At 40.5% G+C, this 27,947-nt stretch overlaps 2 protein-coding genes across 5 annotated transcripts in view; one reads left to right on the top strand and one right to left on the bottom strand.

The window, feature by feature from the left end:
- Nucleotides 1–21,034, top strand: part of engl (endoglin, like) — a 31,032-nt gene extending 9,998 nt beyond the window's left edge. Inside the window, exons 6-17 of one of the 2 annotated variants that reach the window (XM_067455978.1) lie at nucleotides 652–820; nucleotides 3,328–3,472; nucleotides 3,545–3,731; nucleotides 6,219–6,346; nucleotides 7,141–7,290; nucleotides 7,720–7,809; nucleotides 10,211–10,435; nucleotides 13,785–14,333; nucleotides 16,685–16,754; nucleotides 17,247–17,288; nucleotides 18,871–18,960; nucleotides 19,044–21,034. In XM_067455978.1, the coding sequence (XP_067312079.1) occupies nucleotides 652–820; nucleotides 3,328–3,472; nucleotides 3,545–3,731; nucleotides 6,219–6,346; nucleotides 7,141–7,290; nucleotides 7,720–7,809; nucleotides 10,211–10,435; nucleotides 13,785–14,333; nucleotides 16,685–16,754; nucleotides 17,247–17,288; nucleotides 18,871–18,960; nucleotides 19,044–19,159 (1,961 nt within the window). In that variant the 3' untranslated portion in view covers nucleotides 19,160–21,034. Of the gene's footprint in view, nucleotides 1–651; nucleotides 821–3,327; nucleotides 3,473–3,544; nucleotides 3,732–6,218; nucleotides 6,347–7,140; nucleotides 7,291–7,719; nucleotides 7,810–10,210; nucleotides 10,436–13,784; nucleotides 14,334–16,684; nucleotides 16,755–17,246; nucleotides 17,289–18,864; nucleotides 18,961–19,043 lie in introns of both variants that reach the window. The other variant, XM_067455969.1, reaches the window with a different exon arrangement.
- A 3-nt stretch (nucleotides 21,035–21,037) lies between these two features.
- Nucleotides 21,038–27,722, bottom strand: LOC137091504 (interleukin-7 receptor subunit alpha-like). Of its 3 annotated transcripts, XM_067456000.1 has the most exons (8): nucleotides 27,566–27,722; nucleotides 24,784–24,895; nucleotides 24,515–24,660; nucleotides 22,935–23,077; nucleotides 22,688–22,844; nucleotides 22,355–22,439; nucleotides 21,482–21,552; nucleotides 21,038–21,320 (listed from the first exon to the last, which is right to left on the bottom strand). In XM_067456000.1, the coding sequence occupies exons 1-8, from the start codon at nucleotides 27,633–27,635 to the stop codon at nucleotides 21,229–21,231; spliced, it is 876 nt and encodes a 291-aa protein (XP_067312101.1). In that variant the 5' UTR covers nucleotides 27,636–27,722; the 3' UTR covers nucleotides 21,038–21,228. The 3 variants fall into 3 exon arrangements, with proteins under 3 accessions (XP_067312101.1, XP_067312118.1, XP_067312110.1); XM_067456017.1 differs by lacking the exon at nucleotides 21,482–21,552 and having other exon boundaries at nucleotides 21,038–21,340; XM_067456009.1 differs by lacking the exon at nucleotides 21,482–21,552 and having other exon boundaries at nucleotides 21,038–21,317.
- Nucleotides 27,723–27,947: the final 225 nt, after the last annotated feature.

Raw genomic sequence — 27,947 nt, 5'->3', positions numbered from 1 at the left:
CTCCCATCACTTTTATATTATTGCTTTTAAACCATTGATTTTGTTACCAAAGCTTCAGTACGTAATGGCACTTGCGTCTATCTTCTGCAAATGCACTGCAAATGCTCTAAAGAATGCCGAAGACCAGCAGAAATTACATCTAAAGCTCTCTGCTAGCAGTATGTCAGTGACGCTCATCAGGTAAATGAGTGACAAAACACACACTTTTATCAACTCACATGTCACTAATAGCGGTTCACTTCTGTGATTTAGTATGATTGCGTTCACATGAACTGAACCTCAGACCACCTCTTTAAGCGGACTCGGGTACAGTTTGCGGGTGCGCACCTGAGTTCAGGAGACCGCTTTCACATCATCCAAACGAACCGAACTCTGACGTCAATCGAACCCGGGGGCGCACCGAAAGTGCTAGTGTGAACGCACCCTAACATTAGCGTAGATGCCACTCTTTTCATGATATAACGAGTACATCAGACACTTCAGGTTATGGGATGTGTTCCTAGTTCCGGCTGACCTAATTAATGAAAAAACCTTTATTAATAAACCTAGTTAATCAAAATACCTTAATGAAAATACCTTTATAGAGTATCACCTGCAGGATGATGCTTTGTTATATTATTCTTCCTAATGCAGTTCCCAATCCATCCGCAGATCCCAGCATGCCGAGCGAGTGCCGTCTGCGGTCTCTCTTTCTGTCGCAGAACTATCTTGCCTCAGAGATTCAGGAGCAGGACATTCACGGCTGTAGACCCTCAGAGGAGCTCACTGAGACAGAGGTTCATATAATCCGGCTTTGGTCATCCGGCTCCGGCCTGTGCGGGTGAGTTCAGCTCTCAAACCTGAGATGTGTACATATATACTGATCTGGCATAACATTATGACAGGTGAAGTGTATAACACAGAGGGCCCTATTTTAACGATCTGAAACGCAAGTGTCAAAGCGCGAAGCGCAAGTAACTTTGTGGGCGGGTCTCGGCGCTGTTGCTATTTTCCCGGCGGGATAAATGGCTCTTGTGCCCGGCGCAAATCTAAAATGGGTTGGTCTGAAGTAGCTTCATTATTCATAGGTGTGGTTTGGGCTTAACGTAGATAAACCAATCAGAGCGGCATCCAACATTCCCTTTAAAAGCAGCTGCGCAAGTTCCATTATGGATCGCTATTATCATGGCGTATTTACCAGGCGCACGTTCTTGTAAGAGCAGCCCTTACGAAACAAAAATATATTGCAGTATATTGGAAAATTTCATGCAATACATTAGGCAATATATTCACATATATGGGAATTAATATTTACATCTTTCTATATATTGCTATATATTGAAAGCGGCAATCATTTGTATATTTTGCAATATATTACATGAATATATAATATATTTTATAATACCATCAATATATTATTCCATATATTTACAATATATTAAAATATATTTCAAGTAATATATTGGTAAATATATTTTCCTTTCGTAAGGGAGTGAAAGACAGAGAAGTTGTGTTGTAGCCTATGGGGATGGGAGAAACCCACCCGAAATAGCGTCGGTTAAACAGTTTTTTAGTTTTTCAGTCGATTTTTTTTCCTGGTTCTTGACGGACAAACCAATTTGTCAGATGTCCTTATATACATATATGTCTTGCCACTATTGGGCAAACAGGCCTGATCCTTAATTACTACAATTAGCCTGAATAATTTGTAAGCTAGATTTATGCCTATTTTTTCACATCTTCGTGGCACACCACAATGTGTTAATATTTTTTTAGTGTAACAGTTTATGATTTGCAAAAATAACTGTTGCATCTGTGTAGATGACATGAGCAAAGTGTCTGCGCGTTGTGCACGCTATACATCATGGTCAAGCATGCGCCCTTAAAATAGCATAATGAACAACGCGCCACTGACTTTAGACTAGGTTTTTTCTGGTCAGTGGCGCAACTGTTTAATGGAACAGCAAAATAGCACCAGGGATTGTTTGCGCCAGAACACGCCTCCTTTATTGCGCTGAACCGCCCAGGGAGCGCAAGTTCATTCACTAGTTTAGCGACGTGCTTCTGTGGAGGGAAAATCGCGCTTTGCACGGGTGCAAAATAGGAACGACACATGCGTCGGTGTACAAAGTCAATTGCGCTGGGTGCAAGATAGGGCCCTGATGATCTCTTCATCACGGCACCTGTTAGTGGGTGGGATATATTAGGCAGCAAGTGAACATTTTGTCCTCAAAGTTGATGTGTTAGAAGCAGGAAAAATGGGCGAGCGTAATGATTAGAGTGAGTTTGACAAGGGCCAGATTGTGATGGCTAGACGACTGGATCAGAGCATCTCCAAAACTGCAGCTCTTGTGGGCTGTTCCCGGTCTGCAGTGGTCAGTCTCTATCAAAAGTGCTCCAAGAGGAACAGGGGAGAACCGGCCACAGGGTCATGGGCGGCCAAGGCTCATTGATGCACGTGGGGAGCGAAGGCTGGCCCGTGTGGTCCGATCAAACAGACGAGCTACTGGAGCTCAAACCGCTCCAGAAGTTAATGCTGGTTCTGATAGAAAGGCGTCAGAATACACAGAGCAGCTCAGTTTGTTGTGTATGGGGCGGGCATAGCTGCTGACCAGTCAGGGTGCCCATGCTGACCCCTGACCCCGCCGAAAGCACCAACAGTGGCACATGAGTATCAGAACTGGACCACGGAGCAATGGAAGAAGGTGGCCTGGTCTGAGGAATCCCGTTTTCTTTTACATCACGTGGATGGCCAGGTGTGTGTGTGTGGCTTACCTGGGGAACACATGGCCCCAGGATGCACTATGGGGAGAAGGCGAGCGGGCGGAGGCAGTGTGATGCTTTGGGCAATGTTCTGCTGGGAAACCTTGGGTCCTCCATCCATGTGGATGTTACTTTGACACGCTCCACCTACCTAAGCATTGCTGAGACCATGTTCAGCCTTTCATGGAAACGGTATTCTGGTGGCTGTGGCTCTTCCAGCAGATAATGCTCCGGCCACAAAGCACAAATGCTTCAGGAATGGTTTGAGGAGCACAACAACGATTTTGAGGCGTTGACTTGGCCTCCAAATTCCCCAGATCTCAATTCTAACATTGTTTTTTTTTTTTGGATCACTTTTACTCGGGACATGCTAGCTGGCAACATAGGATTCCATTGATTATGCTAAGCTAAGCTAGCGAGGTTACTTTGAGCCACTGGGGGCAGCAGTGCCAAACTAAAACAATGCATGAACTGAGACAAAAATGCATTTGCCCACATATCTATAATGTAGGAAAGAAGTTGAATAAGCCCTAATTTCTAAAAACGGTGACGTGTTCCTTTAAAGTGAAGTCGTGTCTGTCTCAGCTCTCTGCAGGTGGAGGTGTCAGTCTCTCTGCTGCCCCCAGTGGCTCGTTCAGGATACCACAGGATCGTCCTGATCCTCAGCAGTGCGGTCTCAGTCAACTGGGCTTTGGTGGCTCCTGAGGTCAAAGGTCACATCAGGGTCTATGTAAGGCAGAGCTTCATCAAAATGTATTTCTAACCTTTTCCAAAACACTTTCTTAAGCTGCTTCTCTTTCAGTCGTCCAACAGCGTTAGTCTACCGTACAGACCTCAAGCCCCCGACCTCCGCATGACCAGCACTGTGACCTCTGACCTCCACAGCACCCCCGACCTTCTAGAATGGGCTCATCAGAACGGCTTTCCCAAAGTGACCTCGTACACCGAGGCTGATCTGGCCAATCGCTTCGTGATCAAGTTAAGAGAAGGTTGGACAAAGTGACATTTTTAATGACATGAACACGCATTAAGGCAAAACCAGTGGGGTTTTCTAATGCACTGCACTGCAAAAAATGTGTTTCTTACTTAGTATTTTTGTCTTGTTTCTAGTCCAAACATCTAAAAATTCTTAAAACAAGAAGTATTTACTAGATAAGCAAAAGTAATTGTCTTGTTTTGGGAAAAAATAACTCAAAATGAAGAGAATTTTTGCTTAAAATAAGATAAATAATCTGCCAATGGGGTAGGAAAAATAATCTTAATTCAAAAAGAAAACAAGATTATTTTTCTTACCCCACTCTGGCAGATTATTTATCTTATTTTAAGCAAAAACTCTCTTCATTTTGAGTTATTTTTTCCCAAAACAAGACAATAATTTTAACTTAAGTAAATAAGTTACAACAAGTAAATGTTTCTTAATGTAAGAGTTTTGACTAGAAACAAGACAAAAATACTAAGTAAGAAAAACTTACACACACCAAAACTTAGAGTTTTATTCCCATCTATATTCTGCAGGTTTTAACTGTGGGGATTGTTAATATGTCATTCACACTGATTTATATAACAGTTTATTCCTAAAAAACATGGTGAAAATGTGTTTTTCTGTCCGTTTACAGTTTTTTCTAATTTATGGAGTGATAAAAAGAGATATTCAAAATCCCCTCACAAGAAACCTTTAACTCTAATGTGTCGACAAAATCAAACTCGAATTTTGATCCTGGCTCTATCCAATGTTCAGATTCATCTCCTGGAAATGTGTGCAAATTAGCACATATATAATTAGACAATGCCTCATTTGCATATTTAAACATAACATTTCAGAAAACTTATAATACAATTTTTTTTTGCAATTCTTAATATAATAGCAGATTATTCTGTAGCACTTTAGAATAGTGGGTCATTAGTTAACATTAGTTAACTACATTAGTTAACATTAACTAGTAATGAACTGCACTTATAAAGCATTTAGTAATCTTTGTTAATGTTAATTTACAACATTTACTAATGCATTATTAAAATCTTGTTAACATTAGATAATGCACTGTAAACTAACATGAACAGACCATGAACAACTGGATTTACATTAACTACACTGCAAAAAATGCTTTTCTTATTTAGTATTTTTGTCTTGTTTCTAGTCCAAACATTTATAAAATCTTAAAACAAGAAGTATTTACTAGACAAGCAAAAGTAATTGTCTTGTTTTGGGAAAAAATAACTCAAAATTAAGAGTTTTTGCGTAAAATAAGCAAAATAATCTTAATTCAAACAAAAAACAAGTTATTTTTCTTACCCCATTGGCAGATTTTTTAGCTTATTTTAAGCAAAAACTCTTAATTGTGAGTTATTTTTTCCCAAAGCAAGACAATAATTTATACTTGTCTAGTAAATGTTTCTTAATGTAAGATTTTTTTTATATATTTTCACTAGAAACAAGACAAAAATACTAAGTAAGAAAAGCTTTTTTTGCAGTGTAATGTTAACAAAAATGAACAGATACAGTAACAAATGTACTGCTCATGGTTAATTCATGTTAGTTAATACATTAACTAATGTTAACTAATGATCATTATCCTAAAGTGTTACCGATTATCCTTAATATAATTTAATATAACTGCAGAAAATAGTGATGTCTATTATCTAAATGTTTATCCTTATTCACATGAGATATCTTTAATTTGATCTTTTATTTCCAGTGTGATGAATGAACCAGCATTTTTCTTCTGACTCAGATCAAGTTCAAAAAACAAAATCATGTTCAAATGTAAAATAACCAAATATGCCAATCGCACAAAATAATTAGCTCATGTGACATCAGTTTCGCATCTACTGTCTTAAACATCTGTTTTATCATCACTTATTCTGGCCACTTTTACATACTGTTTTTTAAAGGGGTGGTTCCGTGTTTTTTTTCTAGGTTTGGTTGTGTTTATGGGTCGCAGTATAACATGTATTAATACTTCTTTTTTGTTTTTTTTAACGCTGTATTTTTCTTATACTTGACCTTTATTCCACACCGCTGTCTCCACTGTCCTTTGAACGGCTCGTTTGCTTCCTGCTTCTATGAATCCCATCCCTCCGAAAAACACAATGGGGCTAGATTGGTCAGATGGCCAAATGTAGTTTCCTGTATTTTTATTTGCTGAAGTGCCAAGCACAGGTTGTCCGGGAAACACCACGCCCCTTCCCATTACGGGCAGAAGTCACATCTGCGGAGACTAGGAAGGGTTTATGATGTCATCAACCCAGGAAGAAGCTCATTGTAGTCCAAACCGGCCATTTTTTTAGGCAATAAACTGGCATAACTTTAAAAGACAATATCTCCGTTTGCTGTGAACTTTCAGCGCTGTAACTTTGCAGATGATGTTTATGCTCAAGCAGCGACATTACACACTAACTAAAGTTAAAAAAGTCAAATCCCATGCAAACACCCCTTTAAAAAGCACTCAGCCAGGTTGCCTTTTTTGTGAGCTTAGGCTCAGAGGTGAGGCCTTCAGAAGAGCAGCAGGATGACATCATCATGACGGACAGAAGCAGAGAGGCGGTCAGCTGGCAGTGTGAGGGCGGTGCTCTTTCTGTTGCCGTGGATACACAGATGCTACAGGTAACCAAACCTGAAAAAAATATTCTTTCTTTATGCTCGTATGTAATGTGTAATATGTGTAAACTATACATATATATATAGTATAGTTTAGTATAGTTACATATATCTGCAAAAAAAAAAAAAAAAATGATTTTATTTGATTTTTTTATTCCGTGATGGAAACAAACTTCCCCAGTAAAGACATTATAATGTATATATTTCTATTTCAAATAAATGTTGTCGTTTTTAACTTTATATTCATCCCAAAAAAAAGTGTATGACCGTATCCACAAAAATATGAGGCAACATTGATATGCACAAAAATATCAAGCAACGTTTTCAACATTGATAATAACCATAAGCCACATCTAGCCATTTTCAAAAAAACATCTTAAAACGCATATTTTCATATAAAATATATATATAAAATAAAAAAGTGTATGTGTACTCCGCTAGATTAACTGAGACTTGTTACAGCACTTGCGGTCTGTTGCCTCTTGTTGGTTTAGTTGCTCTCCTCATTTATAGGTTGCTTTGGATAAAAGCGTCTGCTAAATGACTAAATGTAAATGTTTCTTGAGCATCAAATCCTCATATAAGGATCATGTGACACTGAAAACTGGAGTAAAGATGCTGAAAATGTCAATATATATTTACTTTGAAAACAGCTATTTTAACTAGTAATAATATTTCACTGTTTTTACTGTATTTTGATCAAATAAATGCAGCTTAAAGATCTTTTACTGTCTATATTATTCAGAATTCTTCATGTTGCCTATTTCGACTAATTGGATTAATTGTTTGAACACACACAGATTTCGGCTGTGACGTCGGTGACCCTGCGAGATCGTGGCTGCAAGGCCGAATTTAACGGAAGCCATTTCCTGATGGTTTTCCCAGTCATTTCCTGCGGGACGGCAGGAGAAATGGATGGAGCAAACGGAAGAGTTCATTACACGAACACGGTGAGATTATTAAACATAAACATAATGAAAAATGATTATATGCATTTAAAAATGATTGTAATATTAATATAGCTGATTTAACTCTATTGTTTTCAGCATTAAATTCTGTCATACAACAGAAAATCTCATTCAGTTTTATACAGCGTCAGTTCATAGTGACTTTAAGATCCATAAAATGACCATAAAATAGCATATGATTATTTCTGTTGTGCGACAATTAAATCTGACCTGGGTCACGTCGTCTTGCTTTCACTCGGTTTGTTTGTGTGGGTGTGTATGAAGGCATAATCACACACCAAAAACAGATGACCCGGGTCACACTGAACCAAATCCAGCAGAGCAAAGCATAATCAAGTCTGGAGATGGGAACGTCTTCAAAAGAAAAAGGGGAGAATGGTGTATGTCTTATTCTTTAATTGTGTTTTTAAGGTGTTCCTGTGGAAGCAAAGTCCATCGGTGGGTTTGAACAATGAGACGGACTGGGAGGGTTTGGGTGAGACGAGTCCGATGGCCGTTCATGTGAGTGTGTTTCAAGCCTTAGTGCACTAAATGGGGAGCATTCAAACTGCGGTGATAACTGGATCCTCAAAATTTACCCTTTTCACATTTACGGGTTTCTCAGAAGCGGAAGTCGTCATAGTTGGGTTAACTTTTATATCGGTGAATGAGAGAATACATTAAAGCTACACTGTGTAACTTTTTTAGTTTATTCTTAGCTAAAAACACTTAGTTCTTTCAAAAATATATGTGCTTTTTAATGTATATTTACTTCTTTCTAGTAATAAAGTATTCTCGTAAGTTTATAATACGTCATTGAAAATACATACGGGTGGGGGGTTCGAGTGCCGGTCGCCATGTTGCCCCTCCATCTTGAAAGTACATTAGCCAAAGAGGGACATACCCGTAAATTCAAGCTTCGCCTTTCGCGGTTTAACACTCGATGGCGGCGTGTTGAATGTGAAGAGGAGGATTGCCATGTTAATCTTGGACTAAATCAGCCACCATAGGAGTTAAAACGAAATCAGAATTGAGAGGAACAGAAACTAATATTCACTGGATGGTCATATACCTTTACACCGCTAGATGGGGGAAAATATCACACAGTGTAGCTTTAAATATATTTTTTGTGTCCCCATTTGCTCAAATAGCAAAAGAAAAACACAACAAGAGTGATTTCATAACTTTCAAAAATAGGGGAAAAATAGAGTGAGATTGGCAAACTATTAGTGTTATAAATGTTGCAGGATTTACGACATTGATGACTGTTAAAACACATCATTATGAACATTAAGTGTTACTTAAAGTGTTAAACTAAAGCAGTGGTAAAGTGAATGAGATAAATAAGTGATTAATTGAGTTATGATTGACCTAAAACACCTGCCGTTAATAAGGAGAATCACTGAAGGACAGAGTCACCATTATGGGGATCAGTGTTTGCTTTAATTGGGCTCAGATATTTTTTAATAGATTTTTTATTTTGAGAACAAGAGTAAATATCGTATGCAGGGTTTTTCCTACATTGAAAATGTTTTGGTGGCTGCCAAAGCAAATTTTTGTCCCGCCAAAGCCTTATTTGATGAGTTATTGATTTATAAATTGATGTAGATTACTAATGCGCGTGACTCTCTGCTCGTTCTGACACTCAGTTAACGTGCGCCCTCGTTAACTGAGTGAAGGAGAACGAGCAGAGAGCCCACACACACTTTCTGTCTTCAAAACCATCACCGTTCTCTCTCTCTCTCTCTCACTCGCGCATATCAATCAAAATCAACAGAACTGACAAAATGGTAAAAGGTCTGAAGACTGAATCCGTGCGCCACGTGGCGCGTTCGCACAATATTTTCCCTGAATTACTGCTGGATGTGAATTGTGCTCAAAAATCGCACCTCTTTTAAGAGACGTTTTGCACACGCAGCTGACATGAACCATACTTTCAAATAAACTGAAAAATATCCTTATAAAGTGTTTTCTGTGATCAGTCTTTTGCGTTGTTTTAAGAGTCTGGGTTCACACATAACGCGTCCGCTTTTGTCCGATTCGCGAACTAATGACTCATTTGAACCGATTCATTTTAATGAACTGATCTGTCCAACACTGAACTAACGACTCGGTGTGTAATCATTTACTCACAACACCTCTGACATGAGAATTAAGAGTGCTTACCCCATTAAACAAGAGGGGTTAGTGAGTATTAATCTTAATAATCCACAGTATTTTCATGTATTTATTTTGAGTATTTATATTGATAATTTGTAGTAAATTACCACCAAAAAAATTTGTTTAGACTGGAATAAGGTGAAAGCAGAACAACGCAAGTTAAATTGTTTATGGCAGAGAATTAGACTATTTGTTATTACATTTTTAATGCTGCTTTTTAATAATTTTTGTCAAAAAAATGAATCAGTAAACCATGCAAACTGTGTAAAAATGAGGAACTAAAGAAACAAACAAGACATCATACAAAATGAGATATCAAAATTAGACGAGCAAAAAAAAAAGTTTGCATTTATTTTACATTTATTGTCAGTATTGGGCTCACAGATCACGCGGGTAGGTACTTTTACTGTTGGGGTGTGTATGCGTGTGCATGCGTGTGTGTGGATGACCATGACTTAGTTCACCCAAAAATGAGAGTGTGATGTTTATCTGCTGACCCCAGGACGTCCCAGATGTAGGTGTGTGTGTTTCTTCAGGAGAACACAAATGAAGATTTTTAACTCCAGCCGTTGCTCGTATAATGCATGTCAATGGGGAGTATTTCTATGAGAGTAAAAAACACATACGAACCCATATTAAACCCTGCGGCTCGAGGAGACACATTGATGTCTTAAGACAGGAAACGATCGCTTTCTGCCAGAAGACTCTAGTTGACTATAGTTTTGACTGCTCTAAATGTGTCTCATGGTCTGTGTGTGCTCAGATCAGCTGTGATTCGTCTCTGTCGACTCACGCGAGTCCCGCGGACGTCATTCCCTCCGTGCGGCCGGAGGAAGCGCTTCGCCTCAGCCCGGCCGCGGCTCCTCCGTGGACGGCTCGAGCCCGCGCGGCTCCGCTGCTGTCCATGGAGCTGTTCGTCACCGAGGCCTATGAGAGGAGAAGCGTGGGGCCATGTGTTCTCAGCGCACACGAGCGGCTCTACGTGCAGGTCAGTGCCGGCGCCTCCTGAAGGTCAGAGCGGGTGATAGAGGAGGTGATAACATGATTAAAGCACAGACTCCTGTCGCCTCTCAACGTGTGTGTGTGTGTGTGTGTGTGTGTGTGTGTGTGTGTGTGTGTGTGTGTGTGTGTGTGTGTGTGTGTGTGTGTGTGTGTGTGTGTGTGTCATTTATGATTATTATCAGTGTTGAAACTCTGGAAAGGATTATGTGATTAATATATTCCTATAATATATTTCTATAGAAGGTTCAAACGAACAGCATTTATTTCAAATGATAAAGCTTTTGTAACATTGTACCACCATTCAAATGTTTTGGTTTGTAAGAATGATATTTTTATTTTATTTTTTGGGGAAAGAACTTAAAGAAATGAATACATTTATTCAGCAGAGATGCATTAAACTGATCAAGTGACAGTATAGAGATTTCTAATGTTACAAAAGCGTAATATTTCAGATAATAAATGCTGTTCTTTTGAACTTTCTATTCATTAAAGAATCCTAAAAAAATTGTTTTACTGACTGGAGACTCAAAATGCCCAAAATTCAGCTTTGCATCACAGGAATAAAAGACATTTTAAAATATATTCAAATAGAAAACAGTTATTTTATATTTTAACAGTACACTCTTAAAAAAATCTGAGTAAAAAACAACCCAATGTTGGGTCAAATATAGACTAACCCAGCAGTTGGGTTGTTTTAACCCAGCGATTGGGTTGCTTTAACCCAGCAGTTAGGTTGTTTTAACCCAGCAATTGGGTTGTTTTAACCCAGCGATTGGGTTGTCTTAAGCAAATATTTAACCCAACCGAAGGGTTAAAACAACCCAATCGCTGGGTTAAAACAACCCAATCGCTGGGTTAAAACAACCCAATCGCTGGGTTAAAACAACCCAATCGCTGGGTTAAAACAACCTAACTGCTGGGTTAAAGCAACCCAATCGCTGGGTTAAAACAACCCAAACGCTGGGTTAAAACAACCCAATTACTGGGTTAAAGCAACCCAATTCCTGGGTTAAAACAACCCAATAGCTGGGTTAAAACAACCAAATTGCTGGGTTAGTCCATATTTGACCCAAAATTGGGTTAAAACAACCCAGCATTTTTTAAAGTGTAGTTACAATATATACAATACATACATATTAGTAATTACAAATAGTGAAGAAAAAAAAGGCAAAAATGTCCATATTTTCTGATGAAAAGCACAGATCGCGTAGGGTGGGGTTTAGCATGTTGCTGTGTGGTTTCTAGGGTGTTGCTAGGCTGGGGTTTCTTATGGGCGGTTGCAGTGCTGTTTTCTATCGTTTCTGAAAAATAAAAATAATTCAGAAAAAAGTGAGGTTTCTAAGATTTCGAAGGTGGATTTTAACATCTTGCTATGTTGTTGCTGGGGTATTCTGGGTATTTTCCAGTCTGTTGCTATATCACCTCTGGGCTGTTTGCTAAGCTGTTGTGGGATGATGATATGTTGTTTCAGGGCTGTATCTATGGGGTTGCTGGAGTGTTCTGGGTGATTGATCGCTAGTCTGCTTCTATGTAGTTGTCAGGGTGCTGTGTATAGTTGCTAGTCTGTTTCTATGTAGTTGCTAGGCTTTTGATAGATGATTTCTGGGTGGTTGCTAGGCTGTTGTGGGATTTCTATAGAATTGCTAGTGTGCTCTAGGAGGTTTATACGTTGTTGCTATATGTTTGCTGGGATGGTCTGGGAGGTTGCTAGGTTGTTGCGATGTGGTTGCTGGGGTGGTCTGGGAGGTTGCTAGGCTGTTGCTATGTCGTTGCTGGGGTGGTCTGGGAGGTTGCTAGGCTGTTGCTATGTTGTTGCTGGGAAGGTGGCTAGGTTGTTGTTATGTGGTTGCTGGGGTGGTCTGGGAGGTTGCTAGGCTTTTGCTATGTGGTTGCTGGGGTGGTCTGGGAGGTTGCTAGGCTGTTACTATATGTTTGCTGGGATGTTCTGGGAGGTTGCTAGGTTATTGCTATGTGGTTGCTGGGGTGGTCTGGGAGGTTGCTAGGCTGTTGTTATGTGGTTGCTGGGGAGGTTGCTATGTGGTTGCTGGGGTGGTCTGGGAGGTTGCTAGGCTGTTGCTATGTGGTTGCTGGGGTGGTATGGTTGGTTTATAGACTTTTGCTAAGGTATTCCATGTAGTTTGTAGGCTGTTACTATGTGGTTTCTGGGGTGGTCAGGGAAGTTGCTAGGTTGTTGCTGGGGTGGTCAGGGAGGTTGCTAGTTTGTTGCTATGTGGTTGCTGGTGTGGTCTGGGAGGTTGCTAGGTTGTTGCTATGTGGTTGCTGGTGTAGTCTGGGAGGTTGCTAGGTTGTTGCTATGTGTTTGCTGGGGTGGTCGAAGTTGCTAGGTTGTCGCTATGTGGTTGCTGGTGTGGTCTGGGAGGTTGCTAGGTTGTTGCTATGTGGTTGCTGGTGTGGTCAGGGTGGTTGCTAGGTTGTTGCTGGTGTGGTCAGGGTGGTTGCTAGGCTGTTGCTATGTGGTTGCTGGGGTGATCAGGGAGGTTACTAGGGTGTTGCTATGTGTTTCCTGGGGTGTTCTGGTTGGTTTATAGACTTTTGCTGAGGTATTCCAGGGGGTTCATAGGGTGTTGCTATGTGGCTGCTAGAGTGTTCTGGGTAGTTGCTAGGCTGTTGCCATGTGGTTGCTGAGGTGTTGCTATGTGGTTGCTGGTGTGGACAGGGAAGTTTCTAGGTTGTTGCTATATGGTTACTAGAGTGTTCTAGATGGTTGCTAGGCTGTTGCTATTAGGGCTGTGCGATATTGAAGAAAAATGCGATATGCGATATCTTGTTAAATAATGTGATATGCGATACGATATTGCAATTAGTCTGTAAAATCTATTTCAATTATATTAAAAATATATATTTAAAAACTGAGAATGAAACCATTTGTGGTTCACATTTTTTTCTGGGAAACGAAAGCATCGCTACGAAGTCTGAAAGTGACCAGACGTGTTTTAGCAAACATTTATGTCACAAATTGTTCACGTTTCGGTGTGTGTGTGTGTCAAACAGTGCGAGACTGCAAATTATTGTTTTTCCGCAAATTATTGCGTTTAATAACTCTTTTTAACGTCAAGCAAGTCCCATAAGTAACAGTAATGTGCCCAGTCTATTCTCTGCCCAATATGTGACCTAAAACGTACACTTTTCACTATGTTGAAATAGCCTATTATAATCATTCCGATATTGTGTGTCATTGCGATTTGCATATTGCGATATGAACATTGGCGATATTTCGATATATTGCACAGCCCTAGTTGCTATGTGGTTGCTGGGGTGTTCCAGGTGGTTTATAGGGTGTTTGATTAACCTAATGTCTCTGCTCTCTCCATCAGATCTCAGTGGGCTCTGGTGCTGCGGAGGCTGTGGAGCTGCAGTCGTGTCTGGTGTCTCCGCTCTCAGATCCACAGGCTCACAGCGGCTGGTCCATCATCAGAGACTCCTGCCCCTCCGACCCATCCTTCACACTTCCCCACACAGAATCCCAGGAAACCACAGACAGCCCAGAGAGTGACCAAGAAGAGAGGGATGCAGACGAGGAGGACGAGAAGACTGACAGGAGGAACGACAGGAGACTCCCTCGCTGGGGCCAGACGGGGGGCCGCAGTAGCCACGAGCGAGCGAGGCGGTTTAAGAGACCCGACAGACCCAGAGGCAGGAGGCCTGAGGAGCGGCGGCGGAGGAGAAGGGAAGATGATCGCGAGAGCACCAACACGCTACGCTTTAGTTTCATCCTGCGGCCCGTCTATAATAACTCCATCCAGTTCCTGCACTGCCGGCTGCGCCTGTGTGGGGCAGACGAGGGGCCCTCAGGGGCCTCCACTCGCATCTGTGCTCAGGGGCCTCAGATACCGGCTCTCACACACACACCTGCTTCCCAACAGGTACTGTCTGTGTCATTACTTTACATGGGATATGACATGACAATAAATTGAGAACATGTCTTTCTGTTGAGTTGTTCTTGCTGATTGCACACCTGCACTCTTAGAAGAAAAGGTTCTATCGGCACTACGTATTTGGAACCCTTAAAAGGTTCTATCGTCACTACTTATTTGGAACCTATAAAAGGTTCTATCGGCACTACGTATTTGGAACCCTTAACAGGATCTATCAGCACTACGTATTTGGAAACCTTAAAAGGTTCTATCGGCACTACGTATTTGGAAACCTTAAAAGGTTCTATCGGCACTACGTATTTAGAACCCTTAAAAGGTTCTATCGGTACTGCGTATTTGGAACCCATAAAAGGTTCTATCGGCACTACGTATTATCGGCACTACGTATGTGGAACCCTTAAAAGGTTATATCGGTACTACGTATTTGGAACCCTTAAAAGGTTCCATCGGCACTACGTATTTGGAACCCTTAAAAGGTTCTATCGGCACTAAGTATTTGGAACCCTTAAAAGGTTCCATCGGCACTACGTATTTGGAATCCTTAAAAGGGTACCCTTAAAAGGTTCTATCGGCACTACGTATTTGGAACCCTTAAAAGGTTCCATCGGCACTACGTATTTGGAATCCTTAAAAGGGTACCCTTAAAAGGTTCTATCGGCACTACGTATTTGGAACCCTTAAAAGGTTCTATCGGCACTACTTATTTGGAACCCTTAAAAGATTCTATCGGCACTACGTATTTGGAACCCCTAAAAGGTTCTATCGGCACTACGTATTTGGAACCCTTAACAGGTTTTATCGGCACTACGTATTTGGAACCCTTAAAAGGTTCTATTGGCACTACGAATTTGGAACCCATAAAAGGTTCTATCGGCACTACGTATTTGAAACCCTTAAAAGGCTCTATCGGCACTACTTATTTGGAACCCTTAAAAGGTTCTATCGGCACTATGTATTTGGAACCCTTAACAGGTTCTATCAGCACTACGTATTTGAAACCCTTAAAAGGCTCTATCGGCACTACTTATTTGGAACCCTTAAAAGGTTCTATCGGCACTATGTATTTGGAACCCTTAACAGGTTCTATCAGCACTACGTATTTGAAACCCTTAAAAGGCTCTATCGGCACTATGAATATGGAACCCTTAACAGGTTCTACCGGCACTACGTATTTGGAACCCTTAAAAGGTTCTATTGGCACTACGTATTTGGAACCCTTAAAAGGTTCTATTGGCACTACTTATTTGGAACCCTTAAAAGGTTCTATCGGCACTATGTATTTGGAACCCTTAAAAGGTTCTATCAGCACTACGTATTTGGAACCCTTAAAAGGTTCTATTGGCACTACTTATTTGGAACCCTTAAAAGGTTCTATCGGCACTATGTATTTGGAACCCTTAACAGGTTCTATCAGCACTACGTATTTGAAACCCTTAAAAGGCTCTATCGGCACTATGAATATGGAACCCTTAACAGGTTCTACCGGCACTACGTATTTGGAACCCTTAAAAGGTTCTATTGGCACTACGTATTTGGAACCCTTAACAGGTTCTATCGGCACTACGTATTTGGAACCCTTAACAGGTTCACAGCAAACAATTATTTTCTCACTTAGTATTTTTGTCTTGTTTCTTGTCCAAACATCTTAAAATTCTTAAAACAAGAAGTATTTATTAGACAAGCAAAAGCAATTGTCTTGTTTTGGGAAGAAATAACTCAAAATGAAGAGAGTTTTTGCTTAAAATAAGATAAATAATCTGCCAGTGGGGTGAGAAACATAATGTTGTTTTAAGATTATTTTTCTCAAAGTTATTTCTTCCCAAAACGAGACAAATACTTTGTACTTGTCTAGTAATTGTTTCTTAATAGATATTTAGACTAGAAACAAGACAAAAATACTAAATAAGAAAAGCATTTCTTGCAGTGTTCTATATAGAAAGTGCCAAAAGGATTCTTTCTTGTCATTGTATAACCTTTTTAGCATAAAAAGTTATTTAGAATATACTAAACTATACTTCTATATAGAACCTTTTAAGGGTTCCAAATAAGTAGCGCCGATAGAACCTTTTATCTGGGAAACTTTTATACACACACTTAACTGCGGACACTGAAATAACATACACTGTGTGGTACAGAGCAAATATTTTGAGTGTTTCTTATTCTGTCCCTTATTTTCCCTTATTTTCTTTTCCAGAAGTTGGCAAAATGTAAAATGACCAGAATTGTTGAATTCTGTATGATTCTTATAGTGAACAGTAATGAGCACTAATGAAATCTTGAACTTGCCATAATATCTGCCAGTAAACATCATCTCACACCTGTTTGTCTTTCTCGTGCAGTGTGAGGACCGAAATCTGTCTCGGCCCGTATTGGTGACGTATGCGGCCGGCTTTCTGGCTCCCCCTCCTGGTGAGTGCACATCAATGCAGCGCTGAACTCTCATTCACACTGTTGCATTACTCTCCCTAACACGTGTGTGTGTGTGTGTGTGTGTGTGTGTGTGTGTGTGTGTGTGTGTGTGTGTGTGTGTGTGTGTGTGTGTGTGTGTGTGTGTGTGTGTGTGTGTGTGAGCCTGTTTATGTGGTTTATGAGGACACAAATTTGTATAACTACATGGGTATTACACTGGTATTACACTATAAATGTGGTTTATGAGGACATATCAAATGTCCTCATAATTCAAATGGCCTTAAAAACATACTAAATGATGTTTTTTTGAGAAAGTAAAAATGCAGAATGTTTCCGGTGATGGGTAGGTTTAGGGGCAGGGGCAGTGTAAGGGGATAGAAAATACGGTTTGTACGGTATAAAAACCATTACGCCTATGGAGAGTCCCTGTAAACCACATAGACCAACATGTGTGTGTGTGTGTGTGTGTGTGTGTGTGTGTGTGTGTTTCAGGTAAACTCGCTGAGAGGTCGAGACAGACTCCCACACACACCGGTGCGTGCTACACCTCCTTTATTCTGTTGCTAGGTTCTATATTGGCATCTGTCGTTCCATAAAGAACTTTTGGAATCCATGGAATCTTTCAAACGCACAAACGGTTCTTTAAATTGGAAACGGGTTCTTTAGATTTGATGTTCTTCAAATTAAGAAAAAAATTGTTCTTTTAAGAACATTTCACGAATGATTTTAGTAAAACCAACTTTTTTTTATTATTTATACATGAAATTGCTGAAAAAATAATATATTTTTTTAGAAGGCTAATAATGCAAGTCATCAGGTGCGTATATGTGAATGCGCAAGCACTGGCTATCGGCAACTAGACGAAATATAGCTGCAATAATGGAGCTCAAGCTTAAGGCTTTTAAGCACGTGCATAAGAAGGTATTTTGTTTTTGTACATATTTTTTCAAAATATATTTACTGGAATTTGTTTGAACTTTAGAACAATAATCAAGTGACTGAATAATTAAAAAAAAATAAAAAATAATACACATTAAATAATAAACGCATCACAGGACATTTAGAACGAAACTAAAACAGAAAACACGTAAAGCATACACGTTAATACATCATAGTGTAGTATTCTTATGCTTTATTAACCAATCACATGCCAGAGCCAGGGTATGCTGTGTTCGTATTGGCTATAATACAAATAATGCAAATTACATTTAATCCTTTAGCAGATGCTTTCGGTGTCTGATTTCTTTTGAATTCTCACCGTATTTTATGGGGCCATCCAGTGGCCAGTTATTTTTAATGTGACCACAGACTGAACCCATTGTCGTACACAGTACCGCCGCTGGCCGCCTTGATGCCCTACGCATCAGTAATTTATGATGCCCGTGGGTGTCGCATTCACGTATTTGTTCATGGGGGATTGGGGGGGGGCAGACGTAAATCGGAATTGCAGACGTGAATCGGAATTCCGACTTTTTTGATTAATATTGACAACCCGGCATTCCGAAAAACCGGAAAAACATTTTTTTGTTTTTTTTCAGCAAAAAAAATACCGAAAAAATTGCGCCACAAACAGGCCGATTAGGGCACGCCTTGGTGACGACTTATGGTTTAGTCTTCCCGATCCCTTTTAGGGGAGAATGCTGATCCGCGGAAATTCTGACAATTACAATAAGTGTGGAAGCCCGTCTCGCCACTAAATAAAAAAATAAAAAGAGTAATTGTGACTTTTAATCTCAGAAATCTGACTTTATTTCTCACAATTGCGTAATATAAAGTCACAATTCTGAGGTATAAAGTTGCAATTTGTGTACTATAAGTCAGAATTCGGAGACAGAAAGTCGAAATTACTCTTTTTATTTTTTTATTTAGTGGGCGGAAACGGCTTCCATAATTTAAGGGGAGAATGCTGATCCTCGGAAATTCTGACAATTCGGGATTTAGTGCCACACGCATTAACCCATAGTAACAAAACTACAACTATTTAGACAAAATATGATGTAAATACAATGTAAAATAATGTGATAGTTAGCAGTTTGCAGTGAAACCGACAGATGTTTCGTGCCTTTGTATTTTACCCAGAATATTAGTTAGCGCTGTGATTTGTGTTCAGGAGCAGACGAGGGTCCTGTGCTGGTGGTCGTGTTCGCGGCGTTTGTGCTGGGATTGTTCCTGATGGGGGCGCTGTGGTGCATCTACACTCAGACCGGTACAAACGTGCAAACACTCAAAATGATCATCTTAGATTTATGACAGCTGGTTATTAATAAAAACACACTTTCTGGCTGTCAGGGAGGCCTGATTTGACCCGGAGAGACGGTTTTATTGAGACCGCGGGACAGAACAACGGCTTCAGAAACCCGCTGTCTCTGATGGAGCAAACCAGCAGTTTCCACGAGCCGAACTAAAGATACATTCCTGGATGAACTATCATGTGCTTTCTGGTTTTGTTTAAAGCTGAATTTGTGTATCACTGTTCTGAGGTGCTTGTAGCCTAACTGTTGAACCTTGTTTTCGCCACGCAGTAAAAAAAAAAAAAAGTAATAACGACACAATTTTGTAGAGAAAGTGTGAGGGAAAAGTCTGAATTGTGAGATATAATCGCGCAATTTCTCTTTTGTGGCGGAAACCAGTTTCATATATAGGCCGAATGATTTTTACTTGCTGCTTTTGTTCTGCTGCTAATGTAATGATGTACAACGATCTTATAGATTTGTGCTCCTTAAATGTTCTTTATTTAATTTTCCACTTCTTTTAATTGTTTTTAATATTGTGTGTTGTAGTCATTACACAGGTGTCAGTATTAAAGAAATAACTGGGACACACAGACAGGGTTGGGAAGGATCTTAATTATCATTTGCACTTGGACAGTTCTGTTCATCACAAACAAAATACACACTTCTACTGAGAGCACAAGGATACAGAAATACCTGATGGATTACTGTCCCAAAGCTGAATTTTACAGTTGATGTTCTTATAAACCTGTTGCATTACTGTATTTGTTATTAAAAGTCATATCATGGATATCGGGATCATTCTTGATCATTTGGAATCAGAGTGTGAAGATCTGTGTGACTTTCCTCAAGATTGTGACATCACGGACACACCACATGACACATGAACAGCCAATTAAAACGGGTCTTAAAGCTGTAGCGTGATGCTGAGATCACTTTGTAGGCCAAAATGCGGAAGCGAGTTAGCATTTTAGCACTTCCAGTTCCCTCCCGAAGTCAATGGGTTTTGTTTAAATGGCTGAAATAAGGTCTGTAGTGAAGCTCAAGACACTTTAATGTTTAATTCTGCGACATAAAATACTTCAGTATTACTTCACTTGAGATTTTTTGTAGCTGTTATGTCTCTCGGAAAAGGCGTTTACGAACAAGTGGCTAATGGGGCTACAGAGACGTCATCACCCCAAACAGGTAACCTCAGTCTGCTTTTACAGCGTCATTGTGCTCTTATTAACTATCCTAATTTTTTAGATAAAAACTGGAAGAGTTGTCGGAAGTTTAGTGATGGTGACTTTGTAGTCGAGCGGCAGTGGTGGAGTCCGTTTATAGCCGACCTTTGAATTTGGCTTCAAAATTCATACAAGTTGTGTTCATCTGTGAAAATTAAATTGATGGACAAAACGTGTGAGTATCATAAGCTTTTGAGCTTGTTTTTAGCAATGATCCAAAAGTCTATGGGAAAATCCTATTGGGTTTTTCTTGAGGGAACTAGGAAAATGTGATGCTAACGACCAGTTGGCCTACAAAGTAACGTCACACCTGCACCTTTCTATACTTACAGTATGTGATGTGAACTTGAAGTGTTCAGACACGTTTTTTTGTAGGCTGCAACATTAAACTGAACATTAGCAGAAAAAACAAGAGCCCTTTACATTGAGCTAACCAAAGTGTTTTAAGCTTTAAGTGAAACATCAACATCTAAACCTCTGTTAATTCTCATAAAGAACTGTAGACAAATGACAGAAATAAAGTCAGTCTAGTTTGTAATAACAAAGATTCAATTCAATGTTGTCAGATTTGATCTAATTGCTGTGGCTGAAGTCAGATGTAGTTCTGGTGTTTCTCTTCAGTGATGCTGCTTGTTAACATCAGGTGTTCATCACTAAGAACCAATCATCACTTAATTAATCACTTAAGTATCCAATTAATTCTAACACCGCTCCAGTGTTACTTTAACACTCTGCTGGTGGTTCTCATATGAACACAGAGATGTGTTAATTCAACACCAGGAAATGTACTTTTCCTGTGTGAAGAACATTATAAAAAATTAAAAAACAAAAAAAACGTGCACTGGAGAGGCAAGCCATCAATGCCAATAAAGTACTTTTATTTTTTAGCGTGCACCCACATAAATAAGCTGAACAATCCCTCTTATCCCCTTCAGATCAGGTGTAGGATGGTAGGCAGATACATCGCTGCATGACCAAAAGATGGCAATTAATGCCAAGAAGAAGCTGGCAGATTGTTCAGAGCGTCTCAGACTGTAGTGTTTGGCACGAGGGTCCGCAGGCATCAAGGGACTGGGCTGGTACAGCGTCCATGATGTGTGTTTTTTCTTAAAGACAGAAGTGAAGATATCTGACCACAGTTTGATATTTTTAGGACTAGGATCATGGATGATGACAATAGTTGCACACAGGACATTAAGCACTTCTCGCTTATTTAATTTTGAAGAACATCAAGTGAAACGACAAGACACAGGACGAATTGAATTATCTTTTTTGTCCTGTGCATTTGTGTGAAAGTTGCTTTCGGGTGTGGGGTGCTTTGGTGTGAAGGAGCCTTTTATACTGGGTGAGAAAACAATTAATACATTTGTAAAAAAAAAAAAAAATGGATGATGATATATAGTTTATATATAAATAATAAAAGTGGAAACATTTGGTACTACGCCCAAAGAAATTCTTACTGAAAGATCATTTTGAGATATCAACCTCAAATTTGGAACACAACGTTCACTAGATTTACTGTACTAGATACTATTTATGCCATAGTTATAATCCATTTATTCACTTTTTGAGCATAGACCTGAAAATTACATTTCCAATTTTTACTGTCATAAATCTTGAGTGCTTTGGAGCACAGACTGAAGTTTGATCTTTTTTATAAGATGACACATGGCAGATTATTTCTGAAGTTAAAAAAGTTTTAAAAAGTTAACTTGAAAAAAGTTTAGAAATTTTACATTTATTGTTATACAATTTTCAATTTGTATATGGAGTATATATTTTGCTAAACACATTTTACTCAAAAACTGAGAAAATCAAAGCCATAAAATCCCCTAATCTTCTTTTGGGTATTTAACCCTCTGGTAATGTTTGTGTGTCAGTCAAAAAAAAATCAGATTTTTTTATTTATTTTTTTATCTTAGTTTTTTTTTTTTATAAAATTATCTTTCAGTAAGAATTTCTTTGGGCATAGTACCAAATGTTTTCACTTGATGAAATTTGTCAGCCATTCATCAGTTATTATATATATGTGTGTGTGTGTGTGTGTGTGTGTGTGTGTGTGTGTGTGTGTGTGTGTGTGTGTGTGTGTGTGTGTGTGTGTGTGTGTGTGTGTGTGTGTGTGTGTGTGTGTATAAACACTCACTGCATTCTCCATAGCAAAGCCCCCAAAATGATGATGACCAGCAGAAACACAGAACAGCCGATGGCAATGTGAACTGTGCTGTTTGCTTTGATAGAAAAAGCAGAACATGTCATCATGTACATCATGATTTTCTCATTCATCACCACATTTTCTCATTCCCAAAGCTATTTGATTCTTCAATTACCCAATAATGTAAGTTACAAAGTCTAACAGGGTTTCTTTGCTCCTTCAAATTAAGTCCTCAGTTTGTATACAGCATTTATTCATAATCCTATTCTCTTATTTCTCATGTATACTCTCACAAAAGTGACATTTGATCAATCATCCACTCACTTTTTATAGTGAAACTGGCAGTTGAACTCCACTCACTCCAGTCGCCATTAAAATAACCGTCAGGTTTTGCTCTGACACGTGTATAGTAAACACCAGCTCCACCAAGTTCGTCCATGCTGATACTGTAGTTCCTATATTTAAGCATAGGTCTGATGAACTGTAAATAAAGAAAACGTGTTGTTTATTTGTTGAACTCCTAATTTTTAAGAAAGGTTAAGTGTTTCTATCTATTTGCTGGGAGAAACACCTTGTTTGCAGGTTTGTCCCTCCAGATTTCCATTTGAAAGACAGGGTTGGTAATATAGTCATGATTGTGCTCAAACCATATGAAAACGCTGTTTGTGTCTTCCATATAAGTGGCTAGTTTTATTTCAGGAGCTGGGATTTTAACTGCAAGGACAAAGACAGATTACACAGATTAGACGAACTGGCGGACGAATGGATGGATGGATGGATGGATGGATGACTGGATGGATGGATGGATGGACGGACGGTTGGATGGATGGAATTGATGGATGGATGGATGGATGGATGGATGGATGGATGGATGGATGGACGAATGATGGATGGATGGATGGACGGACAGAAGGATGGATGGATAGATGGTTGGACGGATGGACGGACGGACGGATGGATGGATGGACGGTTGGATGGACGGATAGATGGTCGGACGGATGGTCGGTTGGATGGACGGATAGATGGTCGGACGGATGGATGGATGGATGGATGGATGGACAGATGGATGGACAGATGGATGGATGGATGGATGGATGGATGGATGGATGGATGGATGGACGGACGGAAGGACGGATGGATGGACAGATGGATGGATGGATGGATGGATGGATGGATGGATGGATGGATGGATGGATGGATGGATGGAAGAATGGTTGGATGGATGGATGGATGGATGGATGGATGGATGGATGGATGGATGGATGGATGGATGGACAGGCAGACAGACAGACGGATAGACGGATAGACGGATGGATGGATGAACAGACAAATGAATGGATGGATGGAATTGATGGAAGAATCGTTGGATGGACGGACGGACGGATGGACGGATGGATGGGTGGATGGATGGATGGATGGATGGAAGAATGGATGGATGGATGCATGGAAGAATGGATGGATGGATGGATGGACGGACAGATGGATGGACAGACGGTTGGATGGATGGATGGATGGATGGATGGATGGATGGATGGATGGATGGATGGATGGATGGATGGATGGATGGATGGATGGATGGATGGATGGATGGACGGACGGACGGACAGACAGACGGACGGAAGGACGAATGGATGGACAGACGGATGGAGGGATGGATGAATGGAATTGATGGAAGAATGGTTGGATGGATGGATGGATGGATGGACGGACGGACGGAAGGACAGACGGATGGATGGATGGATGGATGGATGGATGGATGATGGATGGATGGATGATGGATGGATGGATGGAAGAATAGTTGGATGGATGGATGGATGGATGGATGGATGGATGGATGGATGGATGGATGGATGGATGGATGGATGGATGGATGGATGGACGGACGGATGGATGGATGAACAGACGAATGAATGGATGGATGGATGGACGGATGGAATTGATGGAAGAATGGTTGGATGGATGGATGGCTAGATGGATGGATGGATGGATGGATGGATGGACAGATGGAATTGATGGCAGAATGGTTGGATGGATGGATGGATTGATGGATGGCGGATGGATGGATGGATGGATTGATGGACAGACAGACGGAGGGACAGACGGATGGATTGATGGACAGACGGACGGACGGACGGATGGATGGATACTTGCCAATTTTCCGTAGGTTGATTCTTTTTTGAATAACCTCGTCTCCTATGTGTACCTTGAGGTTGTATTCAACCAGTACAAACAAATTCTCAAAAGTAAAGTCTTGTAGTCCTAGAGTAGCTTTTTCACACATTTTATCGCTCCTTCGGCTAAACAGGAAAGAAAGAAAAAAAGTCAAACGTCAGTGCTCAGAGCACTGATTACATTCAAACACTCTATAGTGACAAAATCATGTTTTATAAGTTATAGTAATAACATGTCTAATGAGATACCAGAGCGCTGCTAATTTGACCTCCTCATTGGGTTCATCATTTAGCGAACAGGTCAGGTTCGTCTGTACGAGGGTCAAAGTGGATGTGCAGGTCACTTCTCTCTCATACCAATCTAAACGAGTCAAGAGGAGAAAACAGAAACCAACATTTATCTGGTCATCATTTAGTCTCGCAGTCCATACTTTTGAGTGTGTGGCAGAACATTAGGCAAGCTTCAGGACACACTACTCTTCATCTTTAACCGGGGCGGCAGTGGCTCAGTGGTTCATATAGGTTGTCTACAAACTGAAAGGTTGGTGGTTCGATCCCCGGTTCCACCTGACCAAGTGTCGAGGTGTCCTTGAGCAAGACACCTAACCCCAGCTGCTCCCGACGAGCTGGATGGCGCCTTACATGGCTGACATCGCCGTCGGTGTGTGAATGGGTGAATGTGAGGCAAGATGTAAAGCCATAGGGTCTGTTAAAAGCGCTATATAAATGCAGTCCATTTACCATTTAACAGAGAGCTCTGTTGCTTATGTAACCCCTACTGTCTGGACCGGGACTCGAACCCGGGTCCGCCGGCATGAGAGTCGGACGCTCTAACAAGGAGGCTAAAGGCTGCAACTTCTAGCGTCAGTCGCTATAGCGTCTCTTGAGGTCAGAGGAGTGAGGTTTACTCGCACAGCGACTACTACTAGCTGGCCTCTGTTACACTCACCCCCCCATACCTCACTGCCATCCGGGTCACGGCACCAATGTAACCCCTACTGTTCGGACCGGGACTCGAACCCCGGTCCGCCGGCATGAGAGTCGGATGCTCTAAACAAGGAGGCTGAAGGCTGCAACCTCTAGCGTCAGTCGCTAGAGCGTCTCTTGAGGTCAGAGGAGTGAGGTTTACTCGCACAGCGACTACTACTAGCTGGCCTCTGTTACACTTAGTCTCCGTTTAAACTGCCCTGTCAATCATTTTCACAGTTCAGATCCTCCACATTTCATTTAATTTCCGTACCGGAGAGAAATGTATCCGCTCGTTGATTTGCCAGGCGTTGGTCTTTCATGCAGAGACTCTCATGTGGTTGCAATTTGAATATGATGCCTTTAAAATAGGGCTGTGCGATATTGAAGAAAAAAGCGATATGCAATATCTTGTTTAATAATGCGATATTCGATACGGTTAGTGTGCTATTAGTTTGTAAAATATATTTAAATTATATTAAAACAATTATTTAACTGAGAATGAAACTATTTGTGTCCCTCGACCAATCAGACCACAAGAGGCGTGATCAACGGGCATAGTTCAAATGACTCTGAACGCAATTAGATAGTCCTTCCACGTGATTATTAACATATCAACCAAGCAGCTACCTCCCGCAATCTCTCTTTAGGCCAATACGGAAGTAATGTAAACTGCAGTTCCTCAACTGGCCACTAGAGGCAGACTCCAGAAGGAGCAGAATCTCATTGAGCCTCATGTTAAAATGCCCAACTTTACAGCAGAATAAAACATGTTTACAGTCTGGGACAAATTGTGGTTTTGGTCTATACGGCTAACTTTGCCCTTCATGACGACTGTGAGGGGGGGTGAATTTTTTTACAACTCATTCGTTTACGTTATATAAAGCCTTAAAGTTCTGCATAATTAAGGGAGTGGTTACAGGTGGATAGCCATTTATCTGCCGTCTATAGTCATTGCGCCACCTAAGCTCCGCCCACATCCCGCCTCTTTGCCCATTTTCTGTTATCCGGGAGTGACGCCCAGCTCGCCCCTACTTTACGCTTCAGAACGGCTTATCGCAATCTTATGGGTGACGTCACCGACACTACAGCCATATTTTTTTACAGTCTATGATATCAACGTTAATATTCATGAAAACGTTATCAATATTTTAACAGGTAAACCAAACAGGCAGAGCAAACGTGTGTCCAAACAGGCGAAAAGAATGTGCTCTTGGTCCTAAACCCTATATGGCGGACAAAAACCTGCCCTAAAAAGTGAGCACACGCTTTCAATGCAATTTTGAGAACACTTGTTGTATTATCATCAAACCCAACCAACACAACATGGATTTATCGAGGACAAAGGATTAACAGAGGACAGAGGATTGACAGAGGATTAATGGTCGAGTTTTTGCATTTGCTATCAAACTGCATGCTTTGGACTGTTCAGTGTGCAACCAGACCCGCAGCCAAATAGGCGCCTATGAATGCTTTGAGTCTCATCCTGTTTGCACTTATCACTTGGGAATAAGGTCTCTATTGTTCCACTAAACACTATCACAGAGCAGAAGCAAGATCTCTGGTGTCTATTAGCCTGCTGCGCAGCTACAGTTTTAGTCGGATGAAATAAAGCAGAAATAGTCAAACCCTTCTGTTACTAAAGCAAATCTGAAATTCTGGTTTACTTCCCTTTATTACCCGAAAGAGTTTAAGCTATTTAGACAGCTGTCTAGTTTTATTTACTTTTTTGCAATAAAACGCATGTTTAATGTGAGAGTTTAATCCTTACATCTACTATAATAAAATAGTTTCAAGAGTATTTACATTAGTGAATAAATTCAGGCTGAGAACAGTGTTGATGACAGCAACAACGAGCTTTGATTTCAGAAACTACAGGCTATTCCAGTGCCAAATGACCTCTTACTTAACACAACCTGCTATTCAACTCGCGGTGTTTATTTTTCTATTAGATACATACATGCCACGTGATGTTTCAAAAAGTGGTGCGGACAATATAGACAGTACAGAAGTGGCAGAAAACAGTCTCAATCCATCCATGAGTCTCAAACCTCACATTACTTACCATCATCTCCACTCTCAGACAGAACCAAAGGACAGAAAACCACAAGGAGTATCCGTAACACACCCGCCATCTCTTAAACATAAACGCACAGAACAGAGGAAAAGAAAATGTTCCCAGTTCCAGGGCTGAGAGGAAAACCTGACAGACTGTTTGGGAGTTCCTGGGAGTTCTTGTGAGTTTCTGAGAACTATTGGGTCATACATTTAAAGTGGGCGGTGTTAAAGGGTTCGTTCAGCCAAAAAGGAAATTGATGTCATTAACTCCTCATGCTAATGTCGTTCCTCACCCGTAAGACCTCCGTTCATCTTCACACACAGTTTAAGATATTTTATATTTAGTCAGAGAGTGTATGCAAGTGTATGCACACTATACTGTCCATGTC

Source organism: Pseudorasbora parva, chromosome 2, assembly GCF_024679245.1.
Source record: "Pseudorasbora parva isolate DD20220531a chromosome 2, ASM2467924v1, whole genome shotgun sequence".
NCBI lineage: Eukaryota > Metazoa > Chordata > Actinopteri > Cypriniformes > Gobionidae > Pseudorasbora > Pseudorasbora parva.
The sequence above is the reverse complement of the archived record's forward strand: the minus strand, read 5'-3'. Positions and strand labels throughout refer to the sequence as shown.